At 44.4% G+C, this 26325-nt stretch overlaps 1 protein-coding gene across 1 annotated transcript in view; it reads right to left on the bottom strand.

Moving 5' to 3' along the window:
- itgb5 (integrin, beta 5) overlaps positions 1-26325 on the bottom strand; it is a 40914-nt gene that overhangs the window by 10371 nt on the left and 4218 nt on the right. The window contains exons 6-11 of the mRNA XM_056388884.1: positions 25873-26034; positions 24506-24601; positions 24312-24401; positions 22098-22232; positions 15935-16109; positions 14676-14930 (exon numbers count right to left, since the gene is read on the bottom strand). Coding sequence (XP_056244859.1) covers positions 14676-14930; positions 15935-16109; positions 22098-22232; positions 24312-24401; positions 24506-24601; positions 25873-26034 — 913 coding nt within the window. The remainder of the gene's footprint in view (positions 1-14675; positions 14931-15934; positions 16110-22097; positions 22233-24311; positions 24402-24505; positions 24602-25872; positions 26035-26325) is intronic.

The following is a 26325-nucleotide window of genomic DNA, read 5'->3' as shown; positions in this document are numbered from 1 at the left end:
GCTGTGACCTTCCTCTTTAGCTTGCGGCTTTTCCATGACGTTTTCTAGAGACGCTCCCCGACAAGCAGCTGAGCCGAGGCGAGACGACACAGAAGGAGGAGCCCTTTAAGACTTTCACCTCAGACAGTGGGCTGGTTTCTCTTTCCTGTATTTGGGATCAGTGAAAGAGAGGGTGACAAGTGTAGGAGAGAATGAGCAAATCGAAGCAGGTTCTGCCTCATGCTGCTCACGTCCTCTGCCGAGCGGATCACAGATCACTGACATCTTGCGTTGCTACTGCAGAGCGGGATGAAAGAAAGAAAGGAAGAAGAGTCGAGAGAAGAGTCCGGATCCTTCTTTGCATCGTCTTGCAGTTCCTCATGATACACCCCTGACTGAAGTACACACACACACACACAGGATACTCTCTTTACTGTTGTGCACTTTTCTCAAGTATTTTTTTAAAAAGTCGGTGGCATGACGTTGGTAATGCAATTTATTCTGTAGCCTACAGGTGTTCTTTAAAGCTCCTCCAGTGTAAAGGTCTGTGTCCATGTGTAGTGTGATTATAGATCAGCTCTAGCTTCTATATTAATACTGTGAAAGTATCAAAGCCTCAGTCCACAGAGAAATGCACACAGCCTGTATTCAGAAACTGAGCCTTAAAACCAGCCGTCAGGACTTCTGGAACTTTGTGATGTCACAACAAAGCAGTCACCAAGCCCCACCCACCTGGACCCACCATCCAAAACCTTGCAGGATTTGGTTTCTCTGAGTGTTTTTACCTGAAATCTGCTTTATTTTTATTGGATCACTCAGAAAACAGTCAGCCAATCACAAGAGAGACTCAGAGCCTTCTCTCTTCTGATTGGCTCACCGACCTGTTGTTACTAGAGCTGCAGAGAGAAGCCTGAGAGAGGAGATGTAAAACTACACTGAGACGGTTTTTAAAGCCATAAATATATCTTCTTATGGATCAACACTTCCAATAAAATAGACCTTTGATTTTAATGTATTTTAACACCAGTGCTTTTATTTTCACATATTTAAATAAAGCAAGAACTTGGGGAGGGAAATGAAAGACAAGACTCAGCAGAGAAGAAGTGGCCAAGAACATGTATTTATATGATTGAAAGTTCCAGATCAGCTACTAAATGAACCTTGAAGTGAGACTGTTTTGCTCTTTCCAAGGTCTACAGTGAAATTTGAAACTCAGCAATGTGACAATTTGAACATCTGACTTTCCAGGACAAACTCCATTTGCTGATGGAGACCATAAGAAATCATAGAAAGCTTCTGGACAGTTACTAAATGAACCATGAAGAACGACTCTTCTGTAAACGTTTTATTTATGCTTTTGAAATGCATAAAAAAAAAAAAAAAAAGAGGCATAAAAATATGAGCACAATATACAATAAACTGCAACATCCGCATGTTACATTACGGATTCTCACACCAGTTTAATTCCAGTAAAAATCAAACTGTGTAAGACTCAAACACTGATGGTGGTCAACACAGACGAGGGAAGTATCAGCCCGCTGAAAACGTAATGTCAGCTGAATTACAGCCTGTCAGACTCCGCTGCCTTCAGAGACACAATTATGGGATCAAGGATATATTTCACAAATTCTGCAGTGACAGCCTGTAAATTCATTCCCATATTTTTCTGCTTGGAGGCAACACTGGATTTCAACATGACGGGTTTAAGTAAATATTCAGAGATTATATAAAGAGGAAATGAGCTGTTGTGGTTATTTTTAGAGGAATATTTGTTGCACCATATCATGAAAATGTGGCGTTTGAGCAAACAGGAGTTAACTAAATAAACACAGTGTTCACAGAGCAAATGATATCTGACATTTGGAAGCAGCGGACCTTGTGCATAACCGAATATTTCCTGTCTGCAGTGAACAAAGTGAACAAAGGAGAATTTCACACATCGTCACGGAGACAGATGTGGAGCCGTCAGATGTCTGCGAGCTGAGTCTCGGTTGTTTTAGAGCAGCCGTGCGAGGTGGAGATATCCGTCTCTCTGTTTTATTGTGGTGTGAGGAAACATTAAAACCTACAATTTTAGAGCTACAGGCAAAATGTCAATATGTCTAACTGTGACAGGAGCTTAGACAAATGAAAGAAAACTGACGGCGTTTAACACCAAACCATCCATCCGAAGGGAGCTCGACGTGTAATCGCTTTTAGATTCGAACCAGACCGCGGAGCATCACGTCTTTATCTGGTCTGGAGGAGTCATGGTCCGTGAAGCTGCAGAGGTCGTCACGCCGAACTCACTAACCCTCACTGAGAATGCATACGTCTGACGTGATGTGGTGGCGTGCAGAGAGACTCGCTCTCCCAACTCGCTTCCGCTTCCTGCAGTGGTGGTGTGTGTGTGTGTGTGTGTGTGTGTGTGTGTGTGTGTGTGTGTGTGTGTGTGTGTGTGTGTGTATGAAAAGAAAACATGGCCTCCTGACCTCCTGCAGCTCCAGTTGCAGTCCGAAGAGTTTTTCTGCTCTCAGCTGAACCTGATGAAGAGCTTCTCTGAATATGTGAAATACTTGTGGTGCGCCCTGGTTTTCCTGCATCACATGAGGAATTTGTACATTTGGGGGAAAAAAAAAAAAAAAAGCTTTTAAAGGGTGACTAGTCCGTCCCTGGGGAGGATGGAAGAGACACACAGGCCTTGCTTCCTGTGGAAAATCCTGCTGTACATAAATGTTATACTTGATGTATTTTCAAAAACATGTATAAAGGTAAATATTCCACCAAAACTTCAACTTCCTGTTTACATGCAAAGTGACAGCGTGACACGACCACAACAACCTTAAAGCTCCTTATTTTAAACTCTTCCCTTGGTTCATTTGCTGGTTGATCCATAAGAAGACGTGTTTGTGGTTTTATGAACCCAAAAAAAAAAAAACCAGCTGGTTTTGTGTGATGAACATTCAAAAGTCCAAACACAAGAAGTTTACAGAAGATGATGGAAAAGAAGCGAAGTTATCACATTTAAGAGGCTGGAAAACGTTTTTTTTGTTTTAGCTTTTCTGCTTCAACAGCTGTTTGCTGTTAAATTAGTCCGACTAATTGTGTGTGGATCGACTAATTGATGCAGCCTCAGTCGTAGTTTGTGACAGACAAAAGTTCAAAGTTAAAAAAACAAGAATAAAGAAGAAGTACTGCAGTAATATAGCAGTGTCTAATTACAATATAAAAGCTGATCATTCCAGCGTGTCTGTTAATATCACCACACGTCGTATTAGTGGTGTCGTTTCTTTTGTCCGGCTAAATTCAAACGGTCTAATGACAGAGCGCTTTGTGCAGCGAAATCTGCGGCAGCGTGCAGCCGCTCCCTGACCCCGGGAAGACACGCCGAATACCATCGTTACGGCTTTAAATGACAGCTGAACAATATCGCCAAAAAACCCACTCAACTTAATCACACAGTGGCCTGCGGGATGAGATTACTGCTTGGTCACAGGCTCAGACCGGCCGGGGAGTTTACTTACTTATTTTGTGTCTGAGTGAAAAAACGAACAAAGAAAATTTCAGCAGTAGCTGCTCCCACTGCGTTTCATCAGACCCAGTCCAAGGGAGCGTCCGATAAAGCACAACACTTATTTATGACTCCTGCTCATTTGTGGTTAAAACTCTTATTTTATTATCCCAAAACCCCCTCAGCTCCTCAGCAGCAAAGCTCCAGAGGAAAACTGACAAAGGAAGCTGTGGAAACAGAAGTGATGCTTCCATGACTGGGAGACGAACCACGAATACAAGCAGCAGTGAAAACCCTCCGACTAACTAAACGTTTCAGCTTCTGTAAACAACGGGAGTCAGCGAGCAAAAATGCTGATGAGGCAAAAAGAAAAGAAAAATTCACAGATAGAACAAAAGTTAACGTCAACAGGAGGAGGAGGAGGAGAGGAGGAGGAGGAGACGAAGAGTTCACCACAGGACAAAAGTTTAAAGACTGTCAGTCAGATTTGCTGTCATTCATGAGGGGTGGTTACTGATCCTCCTGCGGGGGCTAAAGGCTGGAACACATACTGTTCTGATAAGATAAGACCGAGACAAAACACACAAGAGGTTCTTCTGTTTCTCTACAAACTCAGAGCTCACCAAACTTCGCTGCTCAGGAAGGAAAACAAGCAAAAACCTCCGGAGGGGGGGGGGGGGGGGGGAGTAACTGTCGTCCAATTTGAAAGGCTGAATAGTTTGTGAGATTAATTGTGTTTAAAGAAGCGTCGTCGATACAGCCACGGGATTACGAGGACTTGATTTATGTCGGGTGAGATTAAAGAAGGCTTTTAAAAATCCAGACAGCACCGTCAGATTTATGGGCCGCAGCAACAAGCTGCTCGTTCGGTTTGAAAGCAGGAGCCAGCAGCAAAGTGTAAGAGCCGGGGGGGGGGAAGTGAGAACAGGGACGTTTCTGTGGTAAACTGATGTGTCCAAAGCAACAGCTGGGACACTTCTGCTTCTTTGCTTTATCTTGTCTGATTTGAAGCGTTAATGTGCAACGGGAGGCGAAAAAAACGTGGCAAAAGAGATGAATTTTAAAAACTAAAAAACAGAGTAGAGTGGATGTAGCCTGAGTTTGGTACGAAATCCAATTCCAAGAAAAGTCCTGGTGGTTTCAAACTTCTTCTATTTCACATTGATGACGGAGGCCAAGTGAGTCAGGCTAGCTGTTTCCTGCAGCTCCCAGTCTTCATGCAAAGCTAAGCTAACCTCTCCTCCTGGCTCCAGCTGCAAACCTAACACTGACTTTCACTGAAGCAGAGAATAAAGCATATTTCCTAAAATGGTGAACTCTTTGACAGCTACAGAGGCTGCTGTTAAAAGTGTTTGACAGAGCTCTGTGGTGGGACTGAATACTTCGCTCCGCCACACAAACAAACGGTTCAGTTCATCCTTTGAAACCAGCTCCATGTGCTGCACATGAACCCCGACGCAAACCTGGGTCTTCTGTGATGTTCAGTATTTGCTGCCCCATTTTAGCTGACGTGTTCTCCTTTAAAAGACTGTGAAAACAATATTACAACCCTGGCTTTGTGTGTGTGTGTGTGTGTGTGTGTTTCAGGGTGAAACAGCTAAAAAATGTGGGCTGTTAAAACGTGCAGGCCGAGACAAGCTCTCTCTCTCTCTCTCTCTCCCTCTCTCTCTCGTCTGACCCGAGCTCATCACCAGAAATAAACAGACAGCTAATATCAGCTTTGTCTGGGACGTAGGAGGCAGAAACCTTCAGGGAGAAACAGGTTGTTCTGTGGTCTGGTGTTTGTTGATGCCAGGAAGAGAAGAGTAATTCCACCTTTACAAAGAACCAGCGACACGAAGATCACTAAAACTAAACGGACACGTCCCATTGGCTGCAGTTACAGGTACCTGCGGCTCTGACGTGTGTGATTATTATTTCACCTGAATAACATCTCGTGTTTGACAGACAACAGTCATTAGCAGCCGTGAAAACAGTGTTTACTTCTACATGGACCTCAGTCACTGGATGCCTCAGCGTCGCGCTGCCGTTACTCACAGCGCTGGAAACAAAAGCCCACAAACACAAGAGGAGAGCGACCTGCGGACACAATGATCACCTCTGTGACCCGGGGCTCATAACGCTGAGGCAACCAGCTGTTTGGTAAACACTGACATGTGCCGAGTCAGCACTGCATCACTCCACATACTGCCCAACAAAGACGATAATTATCTCTCTTTTCCCTCAGAAGCTCATTTTTGATAAAGTGTACAGGGATTTACAGCAGCTTTAATGTGTGTGTGTGTGTGTGTGTGTGTGTGTGTGTGTTACTGCAGAGAAGTTCACCTCCAGAGTCGAACCTCCTCTGCAGTGTGAGACACTTTTTAAAAACTGGGTTAAACCCGTTTGCGTTCACTGCAGCAGTGTTGCACAAGTTTACAAATGAGGTGCCATTGCAGTAATGGTGGCTCATTTACTTTGGCCTACTTCTCTGAAATAAACAAAAGCACAGTGTGGGGGCAGCGGGTTTTTTTTTTCTCCCGGTCTTTACTGGGTTTGGGAAACTTCACCAAAAACGACTCTGCCAAACCCATTACTTCTCCCGAGGAGACGCACGTCAGCCCCGGCTGAACCTCGGGAGGAGGTCCGACCGTCCCGTGGACTTCACCTCCGCCACAGCCCGATACAGAACTCTGCATGTGCATTTAATTTCAGCTCTTAAAAAGAGCCACTGTTGAACTCTTAGACGACTAATCCTCAACACGGTACGTCTTAATTCTGCCGACTTTTAAATGATTTTCAGCACTGCAGAAACAAGCTGGGAAAAGCAGCTTTAGCTCTGACTTGAAGATGTGTTTCTGGTGACCCAGTGAATGGAAGTTCAGGCTACGTCCACACTATCAAGTAGCCTGAGTTTGGAAGGACAGTCGGTTCCACGAAAAGTCCTGGTGGTTTCAAACTTCTTCTATTTCACATTGATGACGGAGGCCAAGTGAGTCAGGCTAGCTGTTTCCTGCAGCTCCCAGTCTTAATGCAAAGCTAAGCTAACCTCTCCTCCTGGCTCCAGCTGCAAACCTAACACTGACACAGAGAATAAAGCATATTTCCTAAAATGGTGAACTCTTTGACAGCTACAGAGGCTGCTGTTAAAAGTGTTTGACAGAGCTCTGTGGTGGGACTGAATACTTCGCTCCGCCACACAAACAAACGGTTCAGTTCATCCTTTGAAACCAGCTGCATGTGCTGCACATGAACCCCGACGCAAACCTTAAACCTACTGCGCTGAAGATTAGTCGTCTTTTCTTGTGCTACATTTACACCTGGCGTCAACACGACTCCAGAGCTTTCCAACACCTTAAACAAAGACTTTTGGAAACGCTGCTGGACTTTGTTTTAGTCTGAAAACTCTGGGGTTGTGTTGTTGTCTGGACGGGCAGAAACAGACCCACGTCGCTCCCTGATTGGTTCTCACCTGCCTCGACTACCAGTGGTGAAAGCGACACGGATAACGAATTACAAGCGTAACTGACCTTGTTGTTTTTGCTACCCGCTGTTGTTAAGTTAAATTCTGCATTTTAACGCCACATCTGTCTTCGCTGTTCGTCGCTCGTAGTATTTTGTGCAACTAATCAACTGCATAAGTTTTCTCTCTGCCAGTCTTAGATATTCATCGTGAAGAAAAGTTTTCCTCTCTCAGGAACCTCCTCTACACAAAGCTGAATTCAGGAGCTGCGCTTTATTTATTTTCCCAGCCCTGGTTTCAACACTGTGCACGACACCGCACGCATCCAACAGCATCCATGCAGCTGTGATTTTTATTTTTTTTTGATCCAACTCAAACAATCAGAGTCAGCTGTTCAGCTTTAAGGCTGTAAGTCCTGGGGCTGAAACAGTAACTTCCAGGGGCTTTTTAATGCTGATGAACCACCCAAGAGGCAGAACTGGCCGTAAGCCCGCTGGACTTCACCATGAGCCCTGAAAACAGCTGCTAAGCCCCCAAAATGAAAACCAAACATGTTTCACTTTTGTGGCCAATCTGAGGTTCGAGTCCACCCAGATGAGGTCACACCGAAAAAACTCATCACGACTGCGGAGACTTAATAAATCTGCTGGCGGGAACAGGACCAGGGTGTGGCCTCGTACCTGCAGCGTTTCACCGCAGAGAGCTCAGGTCTTTGTCTGCAGCGGTCAAGTTCAGTCACGTCTCATGAGCGGGGGGGGGGAGTCATCCGGTGTTTGTTTTGCCTCGGGGTCTAAGCGTCAGGTGGCCAGGTGCTGCTCAGGTAGCTTGGCAAAAATCCCTTTTCCCACAGAGGTGCATCAATCATGAGCGTCTGCTGTGAATCACCAAAGTGTTAAACTCACAGCATGACTGCACTTGCAACAATATTTGTGATTGAAAATGTGAATGAATCAAACTGTTCCCAGTAACTGCTGAAGTGAGTCATTTCCATCTGAAAACTGTCGTCTTATTGCTGAGAAATGAAAAACCTCACAGACTTGATTTCACTGGTTTATTTTCCAATACAACCAGGTCGCACTCTCTCCTCACACTCAACCTGCTTCTTTAACGGTTATTTAAAAAATAGCACAAAATAAATGAATAATGCATGAAATGAATGGACTGCACTTACTGTATATAGAGCTTTTCCAGTCTTATCCACCACTCAGAGCGCTGCACACATCTGATGCCACATGCTCATTTATTCGAGTGGTAGAGAAGAATTAAAAAACAGCAGCTGGTGAGTGATGTATTATGTAAAGCAGTATTATTCTTTTCTCTTTTCTCGTGGCGTTCGGCCAAACGTTAACAAACACCAGACTAATTGCTGCGTGTTCGAGTAATGACACATGAAACATCTGAGCTACATCTGAGTTTAGCTGCTTTTTAAACACATGAGTTAATGTCTGTTGCAACTGTTTTCATACCGTGTTCATACCAGTTTGCAACTGTAACAGACAAGAAGGCAGAGCTACGATAACATTATCTCATTGAACCTGGAGGTCACAAACTACGTCTGAACGATGTGCAAAAACAATGATGTTGCAATTATTTTAGCAGATGTTGTGACTGTAACGAGTCACCACAACGCTTCAGTCATGGTCCGTTGTTGCGATTTGGATAATATTTTGACTTCGAGCTGGTTTCAATGTGAAGATACTTTAATCGTGACAATGGGATCTCAGAAAAACAATAAACAAAGATATTAGACCCGTATTTTGTATTTTCTCTATTGAGGGTGATGTAAACTCTAACTTGTGACTTGAATTGAAATTATTAAGTAATTATTTTGGATTTATCGTTGGATCTATGATCTATTGTGATCAATCAGATGATGCTGAGCTGCGACAGAAGGAAGGGGTGAGACCGAGTTTGGTTTTGTCTGAGCAACGAGAATCTGTGAAGCTGAAGCTGAAACATATTTTCTTCACGGGGAAAGTGACATTCAGGAGTGTTGTCTGTCTGTGTTCCAACACGTTCCTGATAATAACGCCGCCGCTTCCTGTCACACCGGACTGTTTTGAACCTGAAGCGAAGGTTCGTCCTCTGACGAAGCAAATACACCGTTTAAGCCAAAAGACACTTCGGGCCTGAGGAGACCCGCCTCCCTCACGGAGCGCAGTTCCAGTAACTCTCAGCACGAACATGAATAAACACATATGTTCCAGTTTACCCTACAAGGAGACACACATGCACGCGCACACACACGCACGCACACACACACACACACACACACACACACACACTGAGATGCAGCAGTTTATATTTATGGGTTAAAAGAGGGTTTGTGCGAGTCTGGAAAATGGAGTCACGCTATTTCTGGCGACTGGAGACTGCTGAGTGCTTAGATCATTATTTAGAATCAGCTGCAGAGCTGGCGGCGGAGATGTGGGTCAGGGGGGCAGGAGGACGAGGAAGTCAAGACTTTCTGAAGCCTTGTTCGAAAACAGACAGGAGAGGCTGAACAACACGGCGTCCCTGAGGCCGACAACACTTCTCATAATGCATCAGCTGACAAACACTTAACGTCTTCAGTGACGACAATGTATTTCACAGTTATTATTTCAATAATGTCCAAAACTATTAATGAGCTAAACGGCCCTGATCCCATTGTTTCCCTCCAGATGCCGATACATGGAGGTGTGTATGAGCAGATCCCAACAGATCATCATATAATTGGACTGTCAGTCATAAAAACACATAAATCTACACACTTCCTACAGTAGATGTCCTGACACCAGTCCCACCCTCCAAATTAAAGCCCCACACTCTTGTACATGTTGCCTTTTCACAGCTGGGACTTTCCAGTTTAAATTATTGCCAAATTGCTGATGTTTCATTATTTACTAGAAATCGAAATCGAATGTGTCTCTTACAGGGAAATTGATCTGCAGCCAGGCTTTTACATTCATCATCATCACCGATCTCACACACACACACACACACACACACACACACACAAAGACAGATGGTTTGTGTAGATACTGAGTATAAGACGACTGGAGACGGACAGTCGACACAGGTCATCTGACCCCAGATACAGAACGTCGTCCTCCCGGCTTCCTGCTGCCTAATAAAACTTGCACAGAGCCGACGTACAAACAAACAGTTCATCAATATGTCAGTGTTCGCAGTGTGACCGTGCTTTAGATCTGGCCGACGTTGCCTGTGGAAAACACGGATTTCAAAACGTGCTGCCTTATTAAATGATGCAGGTTAGAAGATATATAATGTGGCTGAAATCATTACACCAATATCAAATTAACTACTTTATTCACCAACAACAACAAAATTGTGTTCTACTATCGTGCATCATGTTTTGTTAGACATCATTCACTTGGACGACAGAAACAGTAACACAGTTGTCATGACATCACGATAATATTGAATATCATAGTTTAAATAGGTTTCATTTGATCCACGTAAAGTTCTTCAAATTGCCTTTAAATTATTGCTGGTTTTATAAAATATCTAGTTTAACTTGGCGATTAGAGAAAAAAAACCTCAATGTGAATATGATGATCAAAGACTTAAAGGCAATAAAAAATACAAGAGCATCTGTAAAGTGGCTTGAGATAATATATATGTACGCTGTGATTTGACTCTATATCAATAAAGCTGGACTGAGTTGAACTGAAAAACGTTCTGAGGTTTGATGCTCCAGATATTCAGAGAGCGGTTCACTAAAAACTACAGCTGCCTGAAAAATAAAAAGGGGAAATCCAAACTATTACTTTTTCCCCCTCCACACTTTATTTCACTTCCTCTAATTCCTGAATGTTGGTTTTGGAAAATATTGTTCCAATAAGAATATATGAAAGCTTAAAGAGAAGAAAGTCTCAGACGTCTCATCACTGTAACACTCCATGATCCTAACAGCTGATATTCATCAGCCTGAAAAGTGAGTTTACTGAAGAGACGCTTTATCTCTTCTGTGCATCACCAAAACAAGTTTGAAAAACCTGCATGAGAGAGACGAAAAGTCACTCATGGAAAGCGACGACTGTAGCGAGATTTATTACGTCACATTTGACTGGAAGAGAAAAAAAAAAAGAAAAACAGAAATCCAGTAAATACGAAATGTTGCCTTCACCTCCGGCTGCGCTCCGATGGTTTTGGCTGGTTCAGCTGCCTCGTGTCACCACATCACATACACACCCATTCAATGCACATGCGCACACACACACACACACACACACACACACACACACACACACACACACACACACACACGCACTATTATAAGTCAATCCTGCAGCCGGTCAGCCCAGCAGGTGGTTACTGCAGAAGTACTTTTGGTTTACTGGCACTTAACGAGTAGTTACCCAGACTGCACTTTAATGAGCTGCAGTATTAACAGTGTTTACATCATGAGCTCAACTCACATACCACAAAGATTCAAAAACAAAGAGACTGTTCAAACTACAATCTTCTTAAGCATGAAAGTAAAAAAGCTTCAACTCAAGATCCTCTTACTGGCTTTTACCTCCAGCTCCTGTGTCTGCTCATCCCTCCCTGCCACTGATAAAACAACCTGGATACAGTTTAAACTGAGACAGATACTGAGTGTAAATATCAGTGTGTCCATCTCCGGCTGAGAGAAGGTTACTGATGAAGGTCATGTGAGACAGCTAAAAGCTCTGTAAAAAAAAAAAAAAAAGAAAGCTGGTAAATAAGAGTTTGAGTTGAGACGGTCAAACTAGATTCATGAAGTGTGAAAACAGAGGAATTAAAAGTGAAGAATAAAGCAACACAACACAATCACCTCGTCTCCTTTTCACTCAAGTTGAGTTAAACTGAAGCAAAGTACAATACAGCTGAGGAGGAGGAGGAGGAGGAGGAAGAGGACGAGGGAGGAGATGAGGAGAGTGCTGACAGAATATCAGCAATAAAACTACACAGCATTTCCTTCAAATGTGTGTGTGTGTGTGTGTGTGTGTATGTGTGTGAGAGAAAGTGTTGACGTACGCCACGAGGGGGAAGAAGAAAATATGTGTGTAGAGAGATGAAGCCAGAACATTTCGAACAGTCAGCCACAGCAACATGAACATGAGCCAGTGTTTGAGGGACGGGTCACGGGTCGGAGGAAGAACTCACTTTTCCCAAACGTTCAATGTCCCAGGAAATAATGTTTTTGGATCTTGATGGGTGTTGCACAGAATCTCTTAAAACAGTTTCCTTAAGTTTAGTCATTTACAGCGGTAAACGAGATGATTGACAGCGATAATGTTCTACTGTTTCCATGGAGACGCGTGTTTAGCTTGTGATACCTGTTGTTGCGTTCCTCGTGGTTACGGGTGTCCACTGGGTTCTCCCTCTTTATTTTTCTTTTGGGATGATTTCATTTTCTTGATTTATCATCATCATGTTGCAGTTCAGACACAATCAGATGTTTCTTTAGTTTGGCTGCTAAGGTTTTTGTGCAACGGTTTAACTGTTTTTAAGTGATTTCTTAAGTATAAAACCAAGATAAGGAGAAAAACATAAATATGTAAGTGAATATTTAAAGGAGAAGATTGGAGGAAACCTTATATGAACTCAGACTTTAAGGGACATCTTCACTTTAGGTGTTTTGTGCAACTTGCCTCAGACAGATCAGACATGTGCAGGATTTGTTTGGCCTCAGCAGAGGTATGTGCTCTTCTTACATTGATTATTTCACCCTGTATCCAGCGCACGCCGTCTGCCCGTGTCTGTGTGTCAACATGTTTCCAAGTCGGGAATATTACAAGAAAGTATCGAACTTCACCGGCAGAACCCGACACCGCAGCGACCCAGCAGCAAGTCTCCAACCGGCACTTCAGGTTTACAGCATGATAGCTACACCTCACTGAGCTCCATGAGAAAAGCACTTTCAGACGTTCAGGGAGACGGAGAAACAACAACACTGACTGAGGATGTCATGCCAGCTGATTTCCTCTTTAATAAAAGCTGCAGCTTCAGGCGGTTTATCAGTCTGAACACTCAAGACTTTCCCAGACACAAGACGACAAATGAGCAGCTCTCAGTGGAGCAGGACCAATCCAGGTGGAGAACAATGCTGTTTACAAGATACTTCTGCTTGAAACGGAGCTTGATAGTATTTCCCGCGGGTTTGTTAGAAAACCTGGGGCACAGATTAGTTTTTACAGCCTGCCTTACACAGGGCACTCCACAATAATTAACTGATAGATCCAGGAGGAGCGAGGGGGGTGGATTGTACTGTCCCGTGCACTGTTTGGTATCATTAGGAACTCATTACGGCTGCACACACTGGACAACCACGCCGAGAGAGGAGGAGGAGGAGGAAGAGGAGGAGGAGGAGGAGGAGGAGGAGCGAGGAGAGGACGTAGTGGACTGTTAAGATTTAATGACGGCTTATGGACCGCCGGCACAAACAAACAGAACGTCCCTGCGTTTGTGCATTCAGCGCGTCCGGCCTCGCTGCTGACTAAACGAAAGACTTCTGTTTCCACTGGGTGTAGATAAATAGAGGCAGGCATTGTGTTGTGGGATCGCGCCAAAGCTGGCCCCACTGTCACAAAGCGCTCTCTGTGGGTTTCACGGGAACAGTTGTTGGCTTGGGGATGAGCCAGTGCCCCCCCCACCCCCACTCTTCAGCCAGGAGGGTCTCGCACCAGAATGCAGAGTCTTGGACTCGATGTTCTGGGAACACGACGGCTTCGGCCTCAGCCAAACCTTTTCATACCGAGCCTCAGAGCTCTGTGGGCCTCGGGATAAAGCAGCTCAGGGAGAGGACGAGGATTTCAAGTTGGCATCAGCACATGAATCACTGATTACCAGCATGTTCATGTCGGGGGTGGCATCATGGAGCAGCAGCATTAAAGGCCACAGCGCTTCAGCTCCAGCTCCTGTTAATATATAATCTCAGTGTCGTTAGCGTTTAGCTCAGTAAGACTGAAGGTTTCTCCCTCTAACACTTGATTACGCTGTTTTTAAGTCATGTGAATTTGTATCAGGGGTGTATGGGAAATGTATTTTGTTTGTTTTTTTGGGGCGTTTAAAGTTAAAGTTGAACTGAACTGAGATTGTTGATAAATGTGATTGTTTTTCCAGCAATAAACTCATGTTTTACAATAAAAGTTAAAGGTTTAATCTCTCAAAGGGTTTTGTTTTATTCCATGTTCCTCTCTGCTTCAGAGGAGGAGTAATAAAGCTTTTAGAGAATATCAAGTTTTTCAGAAACTTTTCAGAAAGTTTTAGGAGGTTGTTTTCAAACAGCGCTGAGGCCGTCACACATCTCTCATGGCAAACCCTCCTCCTCCTCCTCCTCCTCTCCGGTCCTCCATCATTGTGAGACAAGTATCATACCACAACATGCCCCCTGAGGCAGACGCAAAACAAAACACGGGCTGAACATCTGAACAACTACTTCTCCTCTGGAGCTTCTTGTGGGAGCGACGCCAGCAGCTCTGCAGGTTCCTGCTCACTCACCCAGAATAAAAGCGTCAGGAGGGACACACCCAGAGCAGGTACGGGACATGACTCAACATCATGAATGTGCATTATTTTTAATTATAACCCACAGCAAGCAGCAGATCTAAAAAGGGGTTTACAGCGTGTTTGATGTCGGCTTGTATTCTCATTAAGTTGAGCGGTTTCATAACAGCTGTAGATCAAACAGCAACATCTTAACATCACCCTGACGGCAGAACTCGAATACACAACGCGGACTCGGCCTCAGCGGAAACGTAAAGCAGACGACCTGTGACGTGATCTTCCTACCTGAGCAGAGGATGCCTTTGTGTCGGGCGCAGGAGAAGTCGTCGCACTCGCAGAAGCTGCCGTAGATCTTCCCGAACTCCGATTCGTAGCACAGACACTGGTTGCAGCTGCACTCTCCCCGCCCGCTGCAGATCTGCTTGCCCTCGGTTTCCCGGCAGGCGCTGAGGTACATGCTGCTGGCCTCGCCCTCCTGGCACTCGCAGCGGGCGCCCAGGTAGCCCGGCTCGCAGTGACACGTGCCGCAGTGATAGGTACCTGCAGGGACAAAAGGGTTAACGGTACGGATTTACATGCGTGACTTTCACGTCCTCGTGTACCTCTGAATTTATCCTGCAGGATTACTCCTCAAAAAATTCAGTGTCTAGCAACTACGATCATTTCAATCCTTTTAGAGAATTCAAGTTTTAAAAATGTGGTTTAAGTATAATTTGGTTTTATTACCGTCATTAACTCGACAACAACCAAAAGCAGCTAATTCAGATGTTTAAAAAATACCAGGTCTGACATCACAGAATGAGGCGTCCAACTACCGTCACAGTTTGACCCCACAGGAAGCAGTTTTACTGTCCTACGTGATTCACAACTTTGCTGCTGTTGGCTTTTACAAACTTTCATCCAAAAAAAACCAGGAGAGTTGTTCAGAGTTTGAACTGAATCTCACATGGATTTTATGTCCTCATGTTTTTAAGAGATACTGTGGTTACAGCTGCAAGAACTTTCCAACAACTGTCCATTAACAGAGTGAGGAAAGAAATAGGAGGAAAATCACGATTCACTTTTAACTACAAATTTCTAAAATCTGATTTTCTCCCAGGTTCAAATATTGGAAATGTCATGATCTCAGATTTTCACTATACGCTATTAAAAGAATTCACAATAACAATATTATCATGATATTTATAGGAAATTTGAATTAACACGTAAATAAATAAATATTGTGTGTTTTGTCTCTTTTTCTCTGCAAATGAATGAGAGTCTGATACGAGTGTGGGGAGGTGGAGAGGCAACGAGGTGAACTGATAAAGATCCACAAAGCATCTGCCATCATGATATTATCACATGTGTATTATTAACATAATATCACTATTTCATTCCTAACCCTAATATATAAATCACTCACGGTGATACAGACGGAAATGTATGACACAGTGCCAAAGTGTTGGTCTGATCTGGGTTTGTATTGTTATTATTTATCTGATAGAAGATTCATATAAAAATATATATTATAAATAAGAAATCCGTGTTGCTGGCAGAACTACCTATGGAGCTGCAGATGCTGCTGTTGGTCTGCGCCGTCCGGCTGCAGCCGCAGTCACACTGATAATCCACCGCCACCTCCAGACGGTCTTTGAACCCCACCGGCTTGATGGTGAAGCTCTGGTCGGCGCCGCGGGGGGGACAGCTCCGCGCCTCCACGCTCACGTTGAACGAAACCTGCGCAAGAAAAAGACCGAAGTTGTGAAACTTTAGAGAAAACTAACAACTTCCTGTTTCTCTTCCCGCCTGTTTGTTGGGAAGAGTTCACGCCAGGTTCAGATGATCTCACCCTCAGATGAGTTTTAAACAGTAGCAGCATCAGAAAGACTTTGAACCACAATATCTCCTCTGGTCTTTTGCTTCCGTGTTTCCCAGTGACCCGATCCCACCCTATATCTTTTCATTCACGCCAAACACAACACCACCCTGTAAATACTTGGCAGCTGCCAGCTAGTCTGTGGGCGTGAACTGCACATGACCCCGGGTTGTGAAAGTGGGACATGACATAAGACCAACACCCATATGATTGCTCTGAGGAAGGAAGTTGCTCCCTCTATTTTTCTGCTCCATGTTCCTCATATTAACGCTGTTTGTTCAATGGACAGATTGTGTTTTTTTTTTTTTTTTTTTTTCCCTCTCATGTTGCCTTGACGACAACATAGGAAATTATGCTGCTGGGCTCTGCACTGAGGTTAAAAGCCAGATTTCAACTTTAATTTGAGTGTGTTTATATCCATGTCAGATACAGCACTTCTATACACACACACACACACACACACACACACACACACACACACACACACACACACACACAACACACACACACACACACACACACACACACACACACACACACACACACACACACACACACACACACACACACACACACACACACACACACACACACACACTCTGGTTTTTAGATCGACACAAACAAAGATAGTGAGCTTGAATATTCTCATCTTTTCTGGTTCAGAGATCAAAACTGTTAAGAGAGAGGAGGCGATCCTCTCTCTGCTTTGAAGATCTGACTGGAAGCACTTGACCCTCAGAAGACAAACTTCAGTCTTAATCCAAAAGCAAACATTCCTCCCTCGCGGCACCTGCTGTTATTGGCAAGAACATCTGTGTGTTCGGATCTGGATCCTCTCAAGTCAAGAGCAACACCCCTAGTCACCTGCGATCTCCTCGAATTAAGGACCGAATATGTCATAACTTGTGCAAGGCTTGTCTCGGTCCAGTGGACTCTTGGCAGTGAAAGTGTCGGGTATGAACTGCACTGTTACAGGCTCTGTAAACTGACTAACTTCACAGACTATAACATAGGAACAGAAAGTTAGACGGGGTAAATAAACCTTTGACCTGTTGTCAATCAGCTTGTGGTTCTAAATGGATTTTTCCAGGTGGTAAACTTGGAAATCTTTATAAATGCACCATTAGTTTTGGTCTAATGGGGTCTGAAAGTGTTCACCATGCTACGACCCAACCCTACTCTTTGTCCCATCCTGACTGAACCTCATTGATTACCTGCATTAGTAAATCATCAGTGACAGAAATGCAGCTGCTCTTACGCAACTCCAGCAGCAGAACTCACAGAAACTGAGCCTTAAAACCAGTCGTCAGGACTTCTGGAACTTTGTGATGTCACAACAAAGCAGTCACCAAGCCCCGCCCACCTGGACCCACCATCCAAACCTTTACAGGATTTGGTTTCTCTGAGTGTTTTTACCTGAAATCTGCCACATTTTTATTGGATCACTCAGAAAACAGTCAGCCAATCAGAAGAGAGACTCAGAGTCTCCTCTCTTCTGATTGGCTCACCGACCTGTTGTTACTAGAGCTCAAGAGAGAAGCCTGAGAGAGGAGATGTAAAACTACACTGAGATGATTTCTGATTCTTAAAACCACAAATATATCTTCTTATGGATCAACACAGGAAACGTGTAAAATACGGGACTTTTAAACGTTGCATTAAGTGGGGCGTTTGTTTTCATCACATACAACACAAGCTGATTCAGGCTACAGGAAGTGTCCACATCACATGACGCCTGGACCTACCTCCCTCCACCTCAGCGCGGGAAACAAGTTAAGGAAAGGACAGAATTAAATTTACTGTAAATGTGAGTCGCGAGGAGGCCGGCTCACCCAATCATGTGGCCAAGTTAAGACAACTATGAGGTCGTGGAGAAGCAGAGAATCGTAGTAGAGGACACTGGGGGGGGGGGGGGGGGGGGGGGGGTAATGAGATTAAAGTGACACAAATGTAATTCACAGAGATGTAGGGAATCAGATCAGGGAGGGATGAGAGGCAGACACTATGGTATGTACTATGGTGTGATGTAAGAGGTGACATATGCAGGCAACACTAGAGGCTGTGTTGCCATGGAGAAATCATTTTGGATGATGGAATTCTTATGACCCACTGAAATTCAATTAACTGGGACAAAACCCATTGAGGTCAAAGAAAACAGCACATAACCGAATTCAAATGCTTCTGGTTTGTTTTAAAAAAGCATCCTGTGGAATGTTTTATTCATATACATGAGTCTATGCAGTGATCATAGACTTCTGGGAGCGTTACAGTGAAAAAGGATGCTGGTTTTAACGATATACACTCCAGCTAGCATTTCTGCTCCTGCCCGTTTGTTCCTTTCATGGCTCGCGGTCTCACCCCCCCACCCCCACCCCTCCTCCTCCTGCAGCCCACTTTTGTGTGAGGTCATTGAGATGCAGCATCAGGCTCGACGGGCTTGAAGCTCCCACAGACACAGTGACTGACACCTGGGCCGCGGACTGAGCTGTCTCCTAAGTGAAAAGACCAGGAAGCTTGGCACCCGGCGGACCGAGCTGCTGTCCTCCACCTCCTTTCACTGCTGAGGATAAAAGACATGAGCAAGGCCAATCACCCCGAGAGCCCCCCCCCCCACCTCCTCCCTCCCTCCCTATTCATTTGCTGGTGTTATTCTGCCTCACCTCCTCCACCACACATTCCCATCCCAGGAGGATAAAGCAGCGGAGAGAAGAGCGTGAAGGGGGTTCAGAGAGAGAAGAATCCCCCTGTGCTGAGGCTCACTGTGCCACAGCATGTATGAAGCTGCCCCTTGCTAGTATTTTCTTTCAGGGCTCGATACGAATTTTAATTGAGGCCTGTGTCAAATAGAGAGACCACCAGAGAGAAGTCAAAGCATCCTCTGCCACCTGATTGTTCAGCGACATCACCCCAACTGTGGTGAATCCAGCAGATGCTAACAGACATGCAGAAATCAAACATTTATTCTCATGTACAAGATGCCCCCCCCCCGAATGTAAAATACTGAGGCTGGCGGCTCAGAAAAAACCAGGGGCAAGAATCACAAGCTCAGCTTGGCGCTCTCTGGACCAACTATCATCAGGCTGGTTATGAACTGGCTCGGTTAACTCGAGGGTTTCCAGTCCAGCTATGAGATGAGTGTTCACATGACAAGGATGAAGTTGTTGGTTACAAGCCGATCATGTGCAACATCAACAGATCAAGGGCAGAGAAACAGCATTCTTCTTCTGTGTTTTATTTTGAAGTGTTGATTCATAAGAAGATATATTTGTGGTTTTAAGAATCAGAAATCATCTGTGTAGTTTTACATCTCCTCTCTCAGGCTTCTCTCTGGAGCTCTAGTAACAACAGGTCGGTGAGCCAATCAGAAGAGAGGAGACTCTGAGCCTCTCTTGTGATTGGCTGCTGGTTTACTGAGTGATTGAATAGAAATACAACAGATTTGCAGGTGAAACACTCAGAGAAACCAAATCCTGCAAGGTTTGGATGGTGGGTCCAGGTGGGCGGGGCTTGGTGACTGCTTTGTTGTGACATCACAAAGTTCCAGAAGTCCTGACGGCTGGTTTTAAGGCTCAGTTTCTGAATACAGGCTGTGTGCATTTCTCTGTGGACTGAGGCTTTGATACTTTCACAGTATTAATATAGAAGCTAGAGCTGATCTATAATCACACTACACATGGACACAGACCTTTACACTGGAGGAGCTTTAAGTTATTGTGGCAGCAGAAAGGTGAAATAAATGCGATGAAATCACACAACTGGAACAGAAACATATAACATATACTGTAATTGCAGGAACCAGTCATCTGTCTCAGTTCAAAATTAACCAGCTTGTGATACAGATCTCTGGTCTCTTAAATTTAGAGTCTTACTGCCCATTCTCACTTCCTCTCTGGCAAGCGCATAAATTCAAAACCAGCACAACCACAAACTGGGGGACTGAAGCTGGACTTAAAGAGAAAACCAGGGCAGAGGACAAACTCCTGCGACACCTCTAAGGACACATTCAGACAGAAAATAAAACTGAGTTTAAAAAATGCACAGGGTATGTGTTAATGTGGGCATGTTGCTACTGATACTGATGTGAATATCCAGAAAGTCCAGTTTGAGCAACAGATCTATGAGCTGGAAGGTTTATCAGAGAGCAAATCGCTGCACGTCAGTGACACTATGAGACAGGTGAGGTAACCGACCGGATCCGAGGCAAAAGTTCAGCCAGGTTCAAGGTTTGTTTTGGTTTTTTTTTTAGTTGCAGTGCTGTTGTTGGTCTGAACTCGGCCTCAGCACTCACAGTGTTTCCCACAGCTGTGTCTGTGTCCACTGCTGATTGAATCCAGCTGAGAGGCAAAAGAGCAAAGGCTCCCTGAGGAATGAACAGAGTCTGCCAAGAGAGCTGTTGATGATAATTGGGTCTTTCCTTTTTTTTTTTTTCTTTTTTAAAAGATATAGAAGCTAAAATACAATTTACAAATCAGTTAAAGCCGTTAGAAACAAGAGGAGACGAACACTTACAGGATTAAATAAGAGAGCTGGTTCAGGTAGAGAGAGAGAGCCGAGGTAAACGTCACACAGTCACTGACTCAGCCAGTCACGGTGACTTTCATTACTGCGGCTACTTTTCTTCACACGTGTTTCCCTGGCGACAGCGAAAACCAACACAACCCCCCCCCCTTATCTCAGTTTAACTCTCTGTAAGAGGATTCCAGGGTCACAAGGCGTCTGTTGAAGATCGCCAAGTCACAACTGACTTTCTTTAATCACCGGCTGAGATTATGAATATCACTTTCAGCAGGGCGGAGAGATTAAGGCGAGACGATACGACCTAAAATCAGTGTTGGAGCGAACTTCCACATTTACTCTTGTAGCAATTGATTATTTTTAATCACGTCAGTCGTGCTGCCCGCATCTGATTACAGGAAAGATTCTGGTCCTCTGGCCTGGACTCTGATTGGACGGCTGAACATCTGATTAGACATTATTGGGTATTGCAGCTATTCTCAGTTTACATATATATTATATAGGACGAAAGATATAAGGTCGTGCATTGTTTTAGAAACTGTGATTATTGGAAAATTTAAGCTGATAGGAGAAACATTTGGTGCATCTCCAGGCCACAGAGGGAATAAAGCTTTCTAAAGCACAACTAAATATTCCTCTCTCTAATCAATTAAAGGTCTTATCAATGCTAATCAATACCCGATGGACATCTGCAGCCTCCACCAAGCAGAAAGACATGCTTCCATGCAGTTAAAGGTCAGATCTTTTCAGGTCAGTGCAGCCTCTACATCTTACTCTGCACATTAAGGAAATCACACACACATTTATTTCACATAATCAGCTGTAACGACGTGGAAAACGATCCTGTACCTGCACATGTGAATGTTTGCAGCGACAGGAATAACCTTAAAGAACGAATGTCTACTAAAGTCAATTCCAACTGCTGGAATCTGCCTTTCAAATGGAGGTTTTCCACCCTTAAACTGTTTCCATGTGCCCTCGGTTTTCAGACTCGGCTGCCATGAACGTGTTGCAAAAGTGATTTGAGCTCTGGCAGAACAAGCCAGGGACTTTTTATCCCGTGTCTCGGGTGTTTTTTAAATCCAAAAATACAAACTCCATCGCACTGGTGCTGAGGTTTGTTGTAAAAACACCATAATGGAGGGACGTCTATGTGTCTTTATGCACTGACATTACTACAATGAATCAGTTAATAGGTTCATTTAGTTAGTAGTTACAGAAAATCTGGTCCTGAAGGTGAGATGAGATCATCAAAAAAACTCAAATGAAAACATTCAGAATGAAATAAAAGATTTATAATGTGCGGTGAGTTGGAGAGGGAGGTGAGGACTCACCGTGTCTCCTATCTTTAGGTCGGCACACTTCCTGAGGCCTGGCAGCGGTTTCCCGTCCTGGCAGGTGGCGGTGAAGGAAAGGCTGATGTCCTCTGGGTGGTCCCACACTGTCAGCTCCACTTTAGAGCGGATGTTCTGCGGAGAACGAACCAGGCGGGACACCGAGTTTCACTCATACGTGTTTGGTAAATCAGGGGTTTGAACTAGATTACGTTCCTTGCATGGTAAAATAAATCCTCTCTGCAACAGTGCAGAGAGGATTTCTAGCAGCTGCCATTGTGAACACAAACACTTTCCAATGTCCTGAAACTACAGCCACATTAAAATGAAGCCTCCCACACAGACGCTTATATTAAAACCACCTCACTGTATCTTTTCGTGCCAAGTGCTACGCATGGATGCAGGTCGTACGTGTGTGGATGTGAAACACCATCTGGCTCTGTGCAACATGTGCCGACCCGGGCCGCAGTCATTCATGCACATTCACTGCCATGTAACTGTGCCAAGGATAAATCAGGACGATAGTTGGTGCACACGGGGACGTACCCCCCCCCCCTTCATTCGCTCTGTCTCACACATACTTGCACTCTTCTGACCACGTCTTTGTGCCGCAGTCAAACCTGAGGAAAAATGCGTTGGTTACACAACACAACCTCACGGCGCTTGGCAAAGCCTATCTAGCTAACAGCCCTCAGAGCGGTGGATATAATGTGGCAGCTGGAATGTTAATAAGGCCGTGAGTCAAAGCACTTCATTCAGGCTCACTCCCACACACTGAGCATTTCAAGTCCGCGTTTGACTGCGTTTTCTGTCACACAGGGCACGCCGCCGCTGATGCCGCCGCCGCCCAAACGAGATGCAACTCCTCTACTCCAGACGGAGGCGAGGAAATATCTGCACGCCCACACAGGAAAACGTTTTAGGGAAAGTTGACTACATGGAGTGCAGCGCTTTGGATTCAGAGAGCTCAGGAAAAACAAACAAGACGGACAATCAAGATGAATATCAGGCCTCAGGTTCTGGGCCAGACTCTGGAGAACAGTGTGCTGGTTTACGTTGCTGTGACTCACCGCTCATTATAATAGTGCATGTGCCTGTTTCAAACACCTCTTTAAAGCAGTCACCTGTTGACTTAAAGAACACATGCACATCCACCTTTATACAACATGGATCTTTATGAACCGAGTTAATATTTCAGTGGTACAGATCCTACCAAGGACCTGAGTGTCCTGACCGATGTGTCGCTGTGCACCACGTCGTTCTCCTTCATCATTTTGTAAAGCCTCAGATTTATCTTTTGCGACCCCTTGTGAAGACCCAGACCTTATGTTGAAAACCACTGCTTTATTCTATTAAATGTTCTGTAAATATAGTTAAAAGTGATTCTTAAAAAACAATTTCTGAGAGCCGAAGGCGAAAATCTTCTAAATGCTTTGTTCTGTCTGGCCAACAACAAAAAAAACCCAAAGATTAGCTTCCAACAAACCCTCCCACATTCGAGAAGCTGAGCCAGAACAACGCCGGACATCTTGGCATCAGCCTCTCAAATCCCCAGGGTCGCCACAAAAACCTCTGGGGATGCTACTTTTAGCCGCTATGCCCCCAAAAATATGGAGCTCTGTGCTGTTAAATATCAGACTCAGTGTCTCAGGGGAAAGTTTTCAACAGAGCTTATAACTAACAGATGTCTGTCTTGATTTATGTAAACATTATTTTATTTCATAAGTGCTGTTTTAGAGTAACATTGGCCGTGTTAATGCTATTTATACACACATGCACAAACCTTCCTTTTGTGTGTATATATATATATATATATATATATATATATATATAGCTGACTTACATGATTACTCAATCAAATGGTTGTCAATCTGTCAATCAACCAACAGATTCATTTACTAATAATCTCTATTCCTATGAAACAAATAAAACAATAATGTGTATTATATAGGCAGCTGTTAAAACTTCAACACACCAGCCTTGAACCAACATGAGAAGCTTGTGTGTAACCGCCCGGATCAGCTGGAGGCCCGTTAACTGTGTCACAGCGGTGGGAAGACTTTAAAGAATTTCCCTCCGTTTCCCCCTCCCCCCATTTCTTTCTCTTTCTTCTTTTCTTTTTTTTAATCTTATCTTTCTCCTCAAATCCCTGTGTGTCGTTCCTTAATTCCCTGACAGCACACAAACAGGAAATCCCACACACACTGCACTCACATTGTAGGCGTTGATGATGAGCTGAATCACGTTCTTGGAGTCCTGATCCAGGATTTCAACTGTAGTCCCAGGTATGAGCGCAGTGAAGTTCTTTGTACAGGAGCAAATACAGGACAGAATGAGCTCCTTAAATATAAAAAGGGGTGAAAGGTCAAAGGTCTTTAACTTATAGAGAGAAGGGGAGTTTAAAATACCTTATAAATGACGTAAAGGCGTTTTGTGACGGCGAAGATGAGAAAGATGTTATTTTCTGCCAGTTTCTCCCCCAGGAGAGCCAGAGAAGGATAGTCCTGTAGACACACAGAGATAACAAGAGGCATTATGGGTATTTTTGACCACATATACGATGTTGCCGTACGTAAACTGTGGTTGATGAATCCCCTCCTTTTATAACAGCATTTCTAATCTGTGGCTCTTGTGTGATACACATGGTGATCAATTTGTTGTTTCAGAGGAAAATAAACCACAAAAGCAAAAAGCAAAAAAAAAAATCCATATTAATCAGGAGCAGAGCACCGTCCACGTGATATTGATTTATTTTTCAAAGCATCAGTTCTCTGGGATTTTCTGACACACACAGATTTTCTTTGTGCTTTGACTTAATTTAATTTTAACAATCCATCGACTCCTGATTAGTATCGCAGCTCATCAAACCCCCCCCCCCCCCGTGGTTTCTGGTCAGTGGGGGGAGGGGTTTGGTTGAGAATGTAAGCCAGGGAGAAACAGCTTTACATGTTCGCACCACTTTACAAGTCGACAGTCTGTTGTGCGGTTTTACTGGCAGCCTCCAGGTGTGGAAGTGTGTATCGGGCCCTTCCCTCTGCAATTACCACCACAGGCTGTTGCTATTAATAACAACGTGTTCCTCCTTCACTTTGCCTGGTTAAATAAGAATTTGAAAAATGCTGGACTGGAGACAGGTTCGGTTAACATGAGAGTCTTGCATCTCTACTGGAGGCTTAGATAAGAGCCGAGTGGAGCCAGAGATCCTTAAAAGGTTAAAAAATAACCCCTTTGTTTTCAGCGTCAGGCGTTTCTTCTCATCGTTCTTTGAGTAAACATCAGAAATTCCAGCGTCTTCTCAGAGCTGGGTTTTTGTAAAGACAAGCACCTGAGGTTGATTGAACGCTGCCGACACGTACTGTATTACAGTAAATCACAGGTCTCAGGTTTCTCTGTGGATGTAAAGCTGCAGGGAGACGTTTCTGCAATAAGATCCCAGATCATTTCACACGGGTTAAGAGTTGCAAACGAGTAGCTGCGGTAACATTTTACACCAGACTGCCAAAGTGTTGCTGGGCGAGTCACGGAAACCCCAAGTAATGTTTTATTTCATAGAGATGATAATGGAGGGATTCTTCTTATGTAGCGCCAAGTTACCTCGAGGAACTTTACAAACAGAGCAGGTGTAGACCACACTACACTATTTACAGAGACCCAACAACTCCCACCATGAGACTCAGGGTGCTGCAGGTTTTTTGTTTAAATAAAACATCCAAGAAGATAAGAGGAGGAGTCTTTATATAAAACTCTGCTCTCTTGGATGAGCAGCTCCTCTTACCATCTTCGTGGAGGCGCTGTACTCGTTGTTGTCATTGAGGTGACACTGTCCGTCGTGGGGCTGGACGAGGCCGCCCAGCCGGCCGTCCAGAGCCAGGTGAGGCACGTCGTCGGTGGCGAACACCAGCAGGTGGTAGGCCTCCTTCCTCCAGCCTATTTCATCCTGTTAACAGGGTGCAGCAGATTAGGACAGCAGATCGGGGAGATGTGGGAGGGTTAAAATATAATGGTGTTATACTTTTCCTTTTGGTGCGTGTGAAGGCATTTCAATACAACAAAAACACATTAATAAACGGGTTTATATTCCGGATCTATGCAACACAACGACAGCGAGGGTGTAACAACGGCCAGAGCTTTCTGCAGCGGGACAAGGTCCGACCTTTATCAAGAGGAAACAACAGGCAGCGGCAGAGTGAGTGTTTGACAGAGTGCTGACTAATGCGTGACACTAAAG

This window comes from Seriola aureovittata, chromosome 11, assembly GCF_021018895.1.
Source record: "Seriola aureovittata isolate HTS-2021-v1 ecotype China chromosome 11, ASM2101889v1, whole genome shotgun sequence".
Lineage (NCBI taxonomy): Eukaryota > Metazoa > Chordata > Actinopteri > Carangiformes > Carangidae > Seriola > Seriola aureovittata.
The sequence above is the reverse complement of the archived record's forward strand: the minus strand, read 5'-3'. Positions and strand labels throughout refer to the sequence as shown.